The 12,809-nt window shown below is 38.9% G+C and overlaps 1 protein-coding gene across 1 annotated transcript in view; it reads left to right on the forward strand.

Annotated features, from left to right (window-relative positions):
• Nucleotides 1-12,809, forward strand: part of LOC121942018 (EMILIN-1-like) — a 61,228-nt gene that overhangs the window by 7,718 nt on the left and 40,701 nt on the right. Inside the window, exon 9 of the mRNA XM_042485083.1 lies at nt 10,543-10,766. Coding sequence (XP_042341017.1) covers nt 10,543-10,766 — 224 coding nt within the window. The remainder of the gene's footprint in view (nt 1-10,542; nt 10,767-12,809) is intronic.

Here is a 12,809-nt window from a genome sequence, read left to right on the forward strand (position 1 = left end):
TTTTTTTCTTTTCTTTTTTTTTTACCTGCTGTAAGTGAAAACACATTTTACATTTCAAATTATCATTTGACAAGAAATTACACAAAGATGCTTTATTTTCTTTTTTGTTTTTGTGGTTTATTTGAGGAAACAAGGACTACCTGTTAAGTACAGACTTTCTGAACATTGGCTGGGCTGGACTGATCCTCGTCTCACTATTATTGCCATATCAAAATCGTTGCTATTTTGTTTAAAATTAATGCGCTTTATAAAGCATTACTGCACATTGTTGCCATTTAAATAAAGGGGCATACTTGTTCTAACATTAGGGAGTTGTGTTATGTGTGTGTATGTGTGTGTATATATATATTGATCCACTGTATTGCTCATTATATATTCTCCAAAGGAGCCATTAAAAGCACCAAAGTGAGTTTAACCTGTTGTCTCTTTTAGGTCTCAAGTATGACTCCTTTTAATCATTCTTTCTTAGCTACATCTCCTAGTGAATTTTATGAGAAACATAAAAAAAAATAAACAATCCAGATTCAAAATGAGAAAAATTCAAATGAGCCTGAAATGAGAATCACAAATTTGGCTCACGAGCTGTAGAAGAGCAAGCTTTGAGCAGCAAAATTTTCCTCTGGGTCCTAATGGTTGGCCTGTTCCTTGCACATGTGTACTTATTAAATGAGAAATGGACATGCATACCCTGTATTACACACCAATTCACACAAGCTCACAATCCAGTATCCTTGATCAAGAATACTTAACATGCAGACTGGAGAAACCAGGGATTGACCAACTGACACCATCTTGTTAAGCGGACAACCTGCTATACCCCCCGAGCCACAGCGCCCCTCACTGTACTGTAGATACAGCACATAACGTAACATGGTGCCACTCTGGCACTGACCTTCTGCATCTACTTATGATGTTTTGATTCTTCTGCTTTAGCTGTTTAAGCCTCAGGACCTCCCCACCTGCCTGCCCTATAAGCGCACCTTATATCACATTGTTAGTGGCACCATTATATTACAGTAATTTTTGAGGTGCGTTACCTCAAGGCAACACTGTACCATAGCAGTAAGTAATTAACTGTAACCTACACTGCTTCTTTTTTTTGTATTCCATCTTAGCACAGAGATCACTGGGTTGGCTGAGGTAGAGGTTAAGAGAAAGGTGTAGTCATGATTGTCATGCCATCTCACTGCCCTGAGTTAAACTCCATCATGGCTTATGGCTCTCTCTTCAAAGGTTCCCCTGCCTTCCTTCTTTATGGCTTTATCCTCAGTCAACCCTTGTGGTTGACTTCCAATACATGTGGGATCCAGGCAGTCCATAAATGGACTGATAGAAACAGATGCTAATAAAACTGCTCCATGTCATAGCAGGTAACAATAACTGGCCCTCCTGGATCACATTGGACAGCGGAGAGGTTTGTCTGCTCCACCATGCTCTCAATGCAGGTGTTAGCAGTATTCAATTAGCAACTTCACTTCTGTGGCTTTTGGGAGACTGCCTTTCCATTGTGGGACTGGAGGGATGCTCCTGCAGTTTTTCTACTCCAGGACCTTGGCCCTTTTAGGTGCTTTTTGAAGAGGAACTGGAAAATAAATAAGTGCCCCAAGCATGCTATGGAAATATCAAGAAAACTGAATAATCAATTAAGCAATTAATTATCAATGCATTTTACAACCTGGCTTACACTGGTAATACCTGTTGCTGCACTTTCCCTCTCACTGTCCTCATCCCCATCCTCTTTCACATCCTCATTCTCATCTTTGTTCTGAGATTCATAGCCTTCATCACTCTCAATTTCTCCTTGCAAGTTTGCCTGCAGCTTGTTGTCTTCTTCTCTACTCAATTCTAATTCATCCTCACTAACATCAACTGGGAGTGCTAGGTCTACCTTCTTCCTTGAAGAGCCATAGAAAAATAGTACGGTAATAGCCAGAGCTTTACTTTAGTACAGCTAACATCAAATTTATCTAGGTTAAATTGTAGAGATAAGGAAATTATGATGACTGGTATGTTTTTGAACAGTATATATACCTTAGTACACAATACCAAAATGTCATGATGAATCCATATTGGTACAGTGTTGCCTCAAGGCAACATTTGCAGTATAACATAATGGTGTGGTCTTGCCTCAAAGCAACATTCGCAGTTCCCATTACTTAATTAGCATATTAATTACATTAAATTATTAGAAATTACTTATTTACTGCCATATTATTGTGAATCAACTTTTTTCCAAACTAAAAAAGCCCTGAAATTACATTTTCAGACAATCTTTGTAGAGAGAAATCACTGAGCTGATGCTTGTGAGAACGTTCCTAAGTATGTACTGTATCATAACTGGGGAGGTATTATGTGTGTTAATGGCCAAAAATGAGAATGTTGCTGAGAGGCAACATTGTACCATAAGGGGTTTAAATAAGTGTTAAAGCATACTGGAGGCCTTGCAACACATGCTTCCTGGCATTCAGCTAAACATAATCCCAAATAAAATACATTTTCTAATTAAACAAAGCAAGTGACATTTACTTGAATTAAGTCAAACTGGTTTGTATATTCAAACTAGATAATCCATTCCATAGTCAAAACATGTCTAAATCTAAATATGAGATTACCCTGCTTCTGATTTCATAGTGTACTTAGCATTTTATTTTATATTGCCCTATATATTGCAACAACAACCTGACTAAACTAAGATCACACCAATCAATACATACACTGTGAAAAGTTGACAGCCCTGGTCAGTTATGCTATGATATGCCCAGTTAGCATTAAGTAACCAGTCCATGAATGCAGAAGAGTAGCTTTGCTGTGCTGCTTTTAGCTGTCAATTGTGGACATGCACAGCTGGGAAAAAATGTGGTTCCTGATGCAGTCTTGATCTAATCATGTAGGTGTAAGGAAACCAGTTACTCTTCCCCTGCAGAGGTACCAATATGGTGCTAACCTGATTTGTTCTCCTCTATTACCTGCAAGTTTGCTGCCAAACTTTGTGTCATAGCTTCTTGCACTTAATTGTACACCAATTAAAAAGTCCTCACCAAGAAAAAAAAGCACTGGGACCATTTTTTCTTTGCATTTTTTTATGTTCTCAGAGCTTTCATAACATTTTTTTAATAAACAGATAAAATATTCCAAATGCTTTAGAGAGTCATTCATAGTAATTGCAAAACAGAAAGATAATGTCATCATCAATCATCAGTCATTTACTATTATAGTGTTTGCAATGTGTTAGTATACCAACATATATAAATATGTGTTTGGAAATCAGAAGTATTACCACTACTGACAATATTTCAATGCATATTTACCATCACAGTACTTTGAAAATATGTTCACTTTATTACTGGATAACCCCTTGAGATGAACCATCTCATTTTAGAGGGGATCCAACACAAAACACAGAGTAAAACCCAAAACAACAAGCACACATGTACAGTATATAGCTCTTGGTAACCCACCCACTCACCTACGACACATCCACCCACTTGCACTGCACCCACACAGAATGAGTGAACATTAGATACTGCAGGGCATATGACCTGAAAGTAGTAAAAATAATAATAATAGTAACAGTGATAATTATAGTGATATTAACAACAGTATTCTGTTCAGAAAATAGGTTCCACGCCCAAACGAACATCCACACAATCACATACATGCACAAAAATGTACCCAAACGCACATACATATGCGTATATGCATACATATAAGTACACTTATATTAACACATAAATGGTGTAGCATTAGCCATTGTGTGTATGTGATAATAGCAGCAACAACAACAAAGACAATAGTGTTCCAAGTCGCCAGAGGGGCATTTTGAGTTATTTACAGATTCTGAAAGTGTTGTTTCTAAGCTTTCCAATGATGTGTAACATATCTGAATATAAATATAAATATAAATATCTGAAAATATTTGAAGAAGATGTGGCGATTTAAATGTAGGCGCTCCTCAAACTAGATTTGTGAGAAATCCAGCCTCAAAGTTTCTGAAAGATACTCACCTGCCTAGGGAGCCAGGTAACAGTGGCTGCTCATCTGCATCACATTTACATAAATCCAACCCCCTACTGGTCTAGCTATCACTGACATCTGTAAGGCCACAGGACAGCCAGTGTACCCATGGGTGTGTTATTCGCACATTATTCAAGCACATTATCAGGTTGGTGTGTTATTCAAATTAATAGCAGATGCTCACAGTTTCGATGTGCGTATCATTACATTTTAAACGACAATAGCTAGCTAGATAACTTGGACATTTATGAAACTCACAGTGGATTATTAAAATATAGCGTCTAGCATGAAAAACAGTTTGTAATCCCTGTATGTGACTTCGAATGAACACTAACGTAACGTAGATAACTTGGACGTTAATGAAAACTCACCCCATAAGAAACTGAAAAGTATTCCTGCAGACTTCATCAGTCCAGGGGTGCTTTCTTTTCGTCGCAGGCTTCTTGGTGGATGTAGTTATCTCAGATGTAACTACTATATGCCTGTTCGCCTCAAGGTGTCCTTCTTGAAGAAGTACTGCCAAAGATTTGCACTGTAACAGCCCCGATTTAGTTCTTCTGCAATGCGTTTTTCCTGCTCTATCTTCACTCAATGATGAAAACACACACAGCTTCCAGAAATAGCAGTAACAGGTACTAGCCTACTTTAAATGCAGGAGCGGCTGCTCAAGTAGCCATGTGGTGCCTCTTTAATGCGCAGCTGTTTGGCTGAAAAAAGGAACAAAAGCACATGAATAGCCAAAGAAAGCCAGTATGCTCATTTACTGCGGTATCACCACACCCCCAACTAGGAGCCGGCTTTTCCTAAAAAACAACCCAAATTCAAATACAAAGTTTATGGTATTAAGGCCCCCAATACTGTTATTTGAAGAATGTAATGGCTTCTTTGTGATTTCAACTTGCATATTCTGCAAAAAAATGAAATTCACTAATTAATTAATTCCTTTGTTTACACGACTTGTGCCGGGCCGACTTGTTGCTGGTTTTCTATATAATGCAATGGTGAGTTTGATAAGGACGTAAGAACATAAAGAAAAATCTACAAATACTATTGTACATGGCTGTACAATAGTGGCTGAAGGTGTTTTGATAAACAATGTCAGCATAGTCCAGTATAGGCAGTAACAGTTGTATTGTAATTCTTTTCCTCATCTGAAAAGTGAAGCCATTTATGGAATGATAACTGGACTGGAAGAGTTGCTGCCCCAAGCAACGAGTGAGACTAGAATGGAGTTTGAGATGGATGGTCGTGGTGAGAAAGGAGCTGAGCCAGAAGGCAAAACTTGGATTTGCTGGTCCATCTAAGTCCAATCCTCACCTATTGTCATGAGGTTTGGGTAGTGACCAAAAGAATGAGCTTGCATATACAAGTGCATTTGTTGGACTTAGATGGTACAGTAAATCCAAGTTTTCCTGTCAAAAAGAGTCTGCAACTCTTAATCTAACTGAGCTGTTTCTGCTTTTACTCTCCTCACTGTGGTATTAAGATGCTAACAAATTGCTGCTAATTACGTGATAAGCACATTTCATTCCCTGAGAATTCTTCACAATAAAAGTACCCCGTTATTTTGTTATTTTGCTATTTTTTTCTTTTTTTTTGTTTTTGCTTTTATTATAAAGTTTCAAAATAAGAAAATGTTGGGTTTAGCAGCTGCAACTTAACAGACTTCTTAATGCGTACATGAAACAGTGGAAGAAAGCACATATCTAAAGTACAAGCAGAAGGCAGGAGAGAAACTAAACTCCAAACCACAGAGATTCAGTTAGAAGCCACAAAAGTTCTGAGAGCTGAACACACAGAGACTTTAAAACCTGTCTGTCTCTCTGTTCTCTTGCACAGACATGAGTGGAGACTTGGACACATGCGCACTTGTTTATGATTCTTGTTTATCTATTTTGGGGGAGAAGGGGGGTCTTCAGTGGATGGCTGCAGTTGGCGCTCTGAAGTGTAGTGGAGTAGAAGTGGAAAAAGAGAATAATAGAGCTTTCACACCAGAGCTGTTAAACAGATCAGAGTTCGTGTCCTCGGATAGTCCGGTTCGTTTTGGTTGGTTTGAATGATCAATCGAACTCTGATGCGGACCAAACAAGCGAACTCTGGTCCGCTTGAAAACGGGGATCTCAGTCCGCTTCAAAGTGAACTCTGGTGTGCTTTGTTTGTGGTGTGAATGAAAACAAAACAAACACAGGACTTTATAATAGGAGAAATGTAATTTTAGCAGGTTTTCTACAGCTGAATCAATAATAAATCCATCTGCTGATCATGAAATATTTCCACGTGCAGCAGCACAGCAGCTTGTTATCAGTTATTAAAACAGTCAGAGCAAAGTTTTTCAAAAGTTAAGCTTATTAAAACAATAGGCCAGGGATGTCTAAGTGGCCTCTCTGTCATCAGTGTCACTGAAGAGCTCACTCAGAAGCCGTAATACAATGACCTGATTAACGATCTCTCAGCAGGTGATGCAGATGTGTGTCTTCATCCAGCAGCTGCTGAAAAATGCCTGTTTTATAGATATCTGTAGTGGAACATATACACAGAGTTAATAGAGTTTTGTGATTTGTCTACTATAATGTGTAATCATGACAACGAAGTAATTAGAATCACACACCCACAGCAGTCCTGATAACGTGATCAATGTGCAGTCTAAAAATAGCTGCCTAATAATGCTTACTATCAGTTTCACCATTTCTTTACGAGATGTTTGCCATACGTGCTGCATGAACTACTGTCAGTTACATAATTTGATTTCCCCATGTGGGTCCTGATGATGCAGAATGACAAACGTAAAAACTGCCCAATCAACAGTCACCTTTCAGTCAGCAGAACCTCATGTTTACTCCTCTTGGTTCGTTTGACAAAGTGCAGTGTGAATGTGAACCAAACCAAGCTGAACTGCAACAAATACTTAAGTAAGGTAGAAACTCCTCAGATTTGAACGTAAGTACAGCATTGGAGTAAATGTACTTAGTTACATTCCAGCACTGGTCAGCAGAGGGACATACAGTCATTGGAATTAAAGTTATTGAGATTAATGCATCAGTATAGTAATATTTCCAGTCATTAATGATCCAATCATTATAATAACTCTGAAACATTACCTGACTTTGATGAAATGATATTCATGCATTTTTAAAATGTTCCTCAAATATAAAACTTATTTTTCCTAGCACTGGGCAACAATCTGTGAACTGTGGAAATTAGATTTGTTTCTCTTATCTTGGTAAGAGTGCGCTCAACCAAATATCAATGTGTGCTACAAACTAAGAACCAATCGTGGACATGAGCAAAAATAAGTTTGTAAGCTTGTATGTTGTTTCTTGCATGAGGCCCAATGTCTTATGTAGAACTAAACATTTTTATTTGCTGTATAAAACAGGTGTCGATTCAATTCTGTGCTCATTTTTGAGGTTCTACTTCATGGTGCTGTTACATTAAATTGTAAGTAAGATGTTTGGAATAAGTTCTGTCCTTCCATATATTTATATTTTTCAATATCAAATAAGTATTTTTCTGATATAAAGAAGGCCCTCCCATAAAACTAGGCATTCTCTGCAGTAGAACGACTCAAATACTTTTTAAATTGGAGCTACATGGCAAGAAAAAAACAGAGAAAAGGGTGCTTTTGGTCAAGAGGTAGAAAACCTACAACCATCAGAATGCTACATGTCTGGCACAGTGTAGAATGATCAATGTAAAAAACAATAGCAGCCAGCCTGATGACATATTCCAGTTAAATGTTAAGCTAAGACATGTTTCTGAGAACATCTGAGGCAAGAAATATGCAACTACGTATCAGAATCTTGGTTTGCATTTGATCAGCAGTACCTGGCTTTACCGTTTCTTTTACATTTTTTTGGCCATCGTTTTCACTGTGCAGAAGGCAGTATGGCACCCACTTCCTGTTTACAAACTCTCATCAAACGGGGCATTAAAATACATTTCTCAAAACATGTCAGGTGAGAAATAGGCTGTGCAGTCATATAACCATGATTTAAATTCAATCAGTAATGCCTAGTTTTACCATTTGATCAGACTTTAGTCCACATTTGAGAGACAGGGAGAGGAGTGGGTATGTCTCTTGAGCTACTATATACTATATGAGTCTGTGTTTCATGGTTTGCAGGCAATATAAAAAGAGGTATAGGCTGTAATTCGAGCGTCATCCCAAACAGGGAGGAGGGATATTCTGGTTCGATGGAGGAAAGTTTACCACAGTTCATCTACTTACACTACCCACATTGTTTTGATTCAAGCTAATTTTTTATTTTGTTTGTTTGCTTGTTTGTTTGCGGATTTTTTTGGTCAAATTTGTAGTCTTCAAACCCAATGTACATTGAAAACTGACTATGATGATCTGCTAGTCTGTCTGGGGTCCCACGCATAAATCATACAATTCACTAAACCATTGTACATTTGAAAAGAAAAGTCAAAAAGAATCACATCAAATGTTAGCGACCACAGACTAAATCCACATGCATGATCTCATAAGTTTAATCATTTGATTTTATTTACTGTTTGTTGTTGATATAGTTAATTGTATTAAGTAAGCTTTTGATGTTTCCTTGAAAGCGGCTCTGGTATTTATATTAATTATATGATTTGGTAAAGCGTTCCATCCTGTAATGGCTTTGTGAATTACAGTACATTTGAGGTCAACAATATTTGGTCAATAAAATACTGTTGTTGTTGTTGTTGTTGTTGTTATTGTTGTTATTATTTGAGACAGTCTTGAAAAAGTTTGTCATACTTTATTGTAGTCTTTACTCTACAGGAAGCCATGAGAGATTGTGGTGCATCTGAAAAAAAAAAACATTTGTGTGCACTGAACAATGAAAAGCTAATCTGGCAACTCTATCTTGAGCAACTTGGAGTTGACTTGGTATTTATTAGCTCCGGATGACCAAAAGACTGGACAGTACTCGTGGTTTGGCAGAACTAAAGCTTGGATCACTTGGTTCAACATGTCCAAACAATTATCTCATCCAATACAATGCCAAGTAGCTTAGTTTTTTAAATTTCTACTCATTTTCCACTAAGTGATATGGTTAGTTGAGGATTACTGACCAACATGTCTAGATCGAAACACCATACTTTTTGTTGGAGAAATATTCAGCACTAATTTTTTTTTACTCATCCACTCAGCCATCATTCTGAGTTCATTGGTCAATATGTAAATGCAACACTGTACACAGCTGCATCATCTGCATGTATCACCATACTAGCTTTTTTTAAGCCAAGTTCAGACCAAAGATTTGCAATAAGACGAATTGAAACGAGAAATAACTTACGATGTGCTGGTCTGCAAATTTAAAAAAAAACTGCCAGGTCACACAAATGCAACTAGATGAGACAGTGTATCATCTCTATAACCCCAACTTTCTGTGCTTTTGTTTTGATTTCCAGTTTTTTAGGCTTATTTTGTGACTGATTTTTTTTTTTGGAGCTTCTCAAAATACAAGGAGGAACACACAGATCTGACTGACGGGCTGACGTACTGCAGTAAGCATGATACCTCACTTCCAGTGTATCTCTGTCTGTGCCTCTGGTAGCGTCTCTCTGCTGCTCCTACAAGCGATTCCAGCGAATCTTCTAACTTGCTCCTTACTTTGGCTGCTTCTTACTTGTCTGTGACTTAAAACTCACATAAGTTTTACACAAACACTCACAGATGTCTTCTCCACTCAGCGGTTTTTCCTGTTTAATCACGCAGCTGCTCACTCACTGTTAGCTAGTAACACAACCCTGGTCACTGGTAGCTCTATTTTGCGAAACGTGACGTTAGTGACACCAGCGGCCATAGTTAAATGCATCCCTGGGGCCAGAGGCTAAGCGTAAATACAGCAAGATTGTTATTCACGCGGCAATGACACTAGGTTATGCCAATCGGAGGTCACTAAAATTAATAGAGTTGTGTGTGAGTACGCAAAGACGATGTCAGACACCCTAATCTTCTCTGGACCCCTCCCCAATGTGACCAGTAATGACATGTTTAGCCACATGTCATCACTCAACCGCTGGTTGTCAAACTGGTGTCCAGCAAATGATGTGGGCTTCGTTAATAATTGGCACTCTTTTTGGGGTAAACCTGGTCTTATCCGGAGGGATGGCATCCATCCCACTTTGGATGGAGCTGCTCTCTTCTCTAGGAATCTGGCTGAGTTTATTAGAAGCCCAAAGCCATGACAAACCAGAGTTGGGACCAGGGTGCAGAGTCGCAGTCCAACAAGCCTCTCTCAGCTTCTAGAACAGTCACACACCCATAATGTAAATGTTATAAAAACGGTGTCTGTCCCCCGACCACTTCATTTGTTTAAATCTAAAATAAAATAAAAGGGGAGTTTTCACGTCTGCTCCACTGCTGCTTCACCTCACACACCTCTCCTTTGATCATGTTGATTTCCTCCACCTGTGGTGTTTACCTCTCTCTCCCTCTGCCTGGCTGCACCCTCATCAGCGCTAATCACATTCACCTGTTGCCAATCCCTGCTCCTGCATATAACCTGTCCTGTGTCTCATCCTCACTGCCAGATTGTTCTTTTGCCATGCAAGACTTTCCAGCGTTCTATTCCTATCGGCCTTCCTGTTGCCGAATCTGCTCGTCCCTGAACAACCAGCTCTATCTCCGTCCCGGTGATCTGACCTGCCTTCTGTCTCCTGACTCTGAGTTCGGTCTGCGCTTTCCTGATCCCTATTCTCCGAAAGAAGGTGGAATTCAGCGAGCCTGCTCGTCTGCGAGATCCGCCATCACTGGAGTGAGATCGGCTGGTCTCCATAACTCACCTGCTCTGCTTTCCCAGTGGGTTTCCTACCTGAGCCTCATCATCGATTCGACTCGGTTCGGGAATCGTGCCGGTGGATCACCGGCTTGGACATTCAGATCTTTGGATTTTGTTGAGACTGTGATTAATTCTGCCTTTGTTAATAAAGACTCTGTAAGACTCCTACCAGTTTGTGTGTTGCGTTTGGATCCTGTTACCAGCCGTGACAGGAGTTGTACAAAAAAATCTCATAAAAATGAATACATCTCCTGTCAAACAGTATCATAACAGGAGAATTAAATGCTGACTCTTAAACATTAGATCCCTGTCAACCAAAGCTCTTTTAGTCACTGATTTAATACTGGTTAACCATATTGATTTATTCTGCCTCACAGAGACCTGGTTGTGTCCTGATGAGTATGTTAATCTGAATGAATCCACTCCTCCTGGTCATATAAATAGTCACGTTGTGGTGCTAGATGCTGCTATTTTTGATTCAAGCTTAGCAATTCATCCTAAAGCTAAGCTAAATTATAGTCCATTTGAAAGCCTTTTTCTTAGTCTTTCTCACCCATCCTGAAAAACACTACAGCCAATTCTATTTGTTATGGTGTACCGCGCCCCCGGCCCATACTCTGAATTTCTATCTGAATTCTCTGAGCTTATATCAAGTTTAGTGCTTAAATCAGACAAAGTAATTATCGTAGGGGATTTTAACATTCACATGGATATTAATAATGAAAGCCTTAGTTCTGCTTTCTCCATGCTTTTGGATTAAAATGGCTTCAGTCAGTGTGTACATAAACCCATCCACCGCTACAACCAAACCCTAGATCTTGTCCTAGCATACGGCATCGATATTGAAGATTTATTAGTCTTCCCCAAGATTCCCGCTCTGTCAGACCATTATTTAATAACTTTCAATTTTTTATTACTCGACTACAAGCCTCTCAGCAAGAGATACAACTCTAGATGTCTATCTGATTCAGCAGCGGCTAAATTTAAGAAATTGATTCTGCATTGAAATCATTATCATGTCTTACAGTGACTGAGAATACTCTTACTAACTTAATTCATTCCCAAATTGTCTCGCTGATAGTGCTACTGGCTCACTGTGATCAGCTCTCAACTCGGTTGCACCTTTCAAGACAAAATAATGAAACAAAGAAAATTAGCTCCATGGTTTAACCCCCAGATCCGCAAATTGAAACAAACAATGCGGAAATCTGAAAGAATTGGCGTTCAACCAACCTGGAAGAGTCCCGTTTAGTCTGGCTGGATAGTCTTAAAATGTATAAGAAGGCCCTCCGCCATGCCAGAGCAAACCATTACTCATCATTAACTGAGGAAAATAAAAACAATTCCAGGTTTCTTTTCAACACTATAGCCAGGCTGACTCAGAGTCACAGCTCCATAGAGCCTTGTATTCCTTCGGCCCTAAGCAGTGATGACTTTATCATTTTTTTTAATGATAAAATTATAACTATTCGAGATAGAATCCTTCACCTCTTGCCCTTAACTGACCTGACCCTGGACTCAGGTAGCTTGGATATGGTAGCAAGGCCTGGAATTTATTTGAACCGTTTTTCCCCCATTGACCTTTGCCGACTCTCTACTCTGATTTCTGCATATACGCCAACAACATGCCAGCTAGACCCCATCCCAACTAGGCTACTTAAGGAAGCTTTACCCTTATTAGACAATTCTTATGTAACCCCAGCCCCAGGTAGCTAATTAGCAGTGATTGACAATCGATTGGGGTGTTGTAGTACACTGGAATGGGGCCTGAGTTCGTCTGGATTTGGCGCAATATACCGGTTACGGACCTAAATAAGAATATGAAATAATTTGACGGTGCCTCCAATAATATCTAAGAAGTAGCACAAATCTAGGTACTTCCCCTTTAAAGTGTCCTGAATAACCTGTATTTTAAGTAACCACAAAGTATTAACCATATAATTAAAACACAGAATTAGTTGAACAGTCACAGTTATTTATTACACAGTTATGGAATGTTATTCAAATTAGTTAACTGGT

This window comes from Plectropomus leopardus, chromosome 4, assembly GCF_008729295.1.
Source record: "Plectropomus leopardus isolate mb chromosome 4, YSFRI_Pleo_2.0, whole genome shotgun sequence".
Classification (NCBI taxonomy): domain Eukaryota; kingdom Metazoa; phylum Chordata; class Actinopteri; order Perciformes; family Serranidae; genus Plectropomus; species Plectropomus leopardus.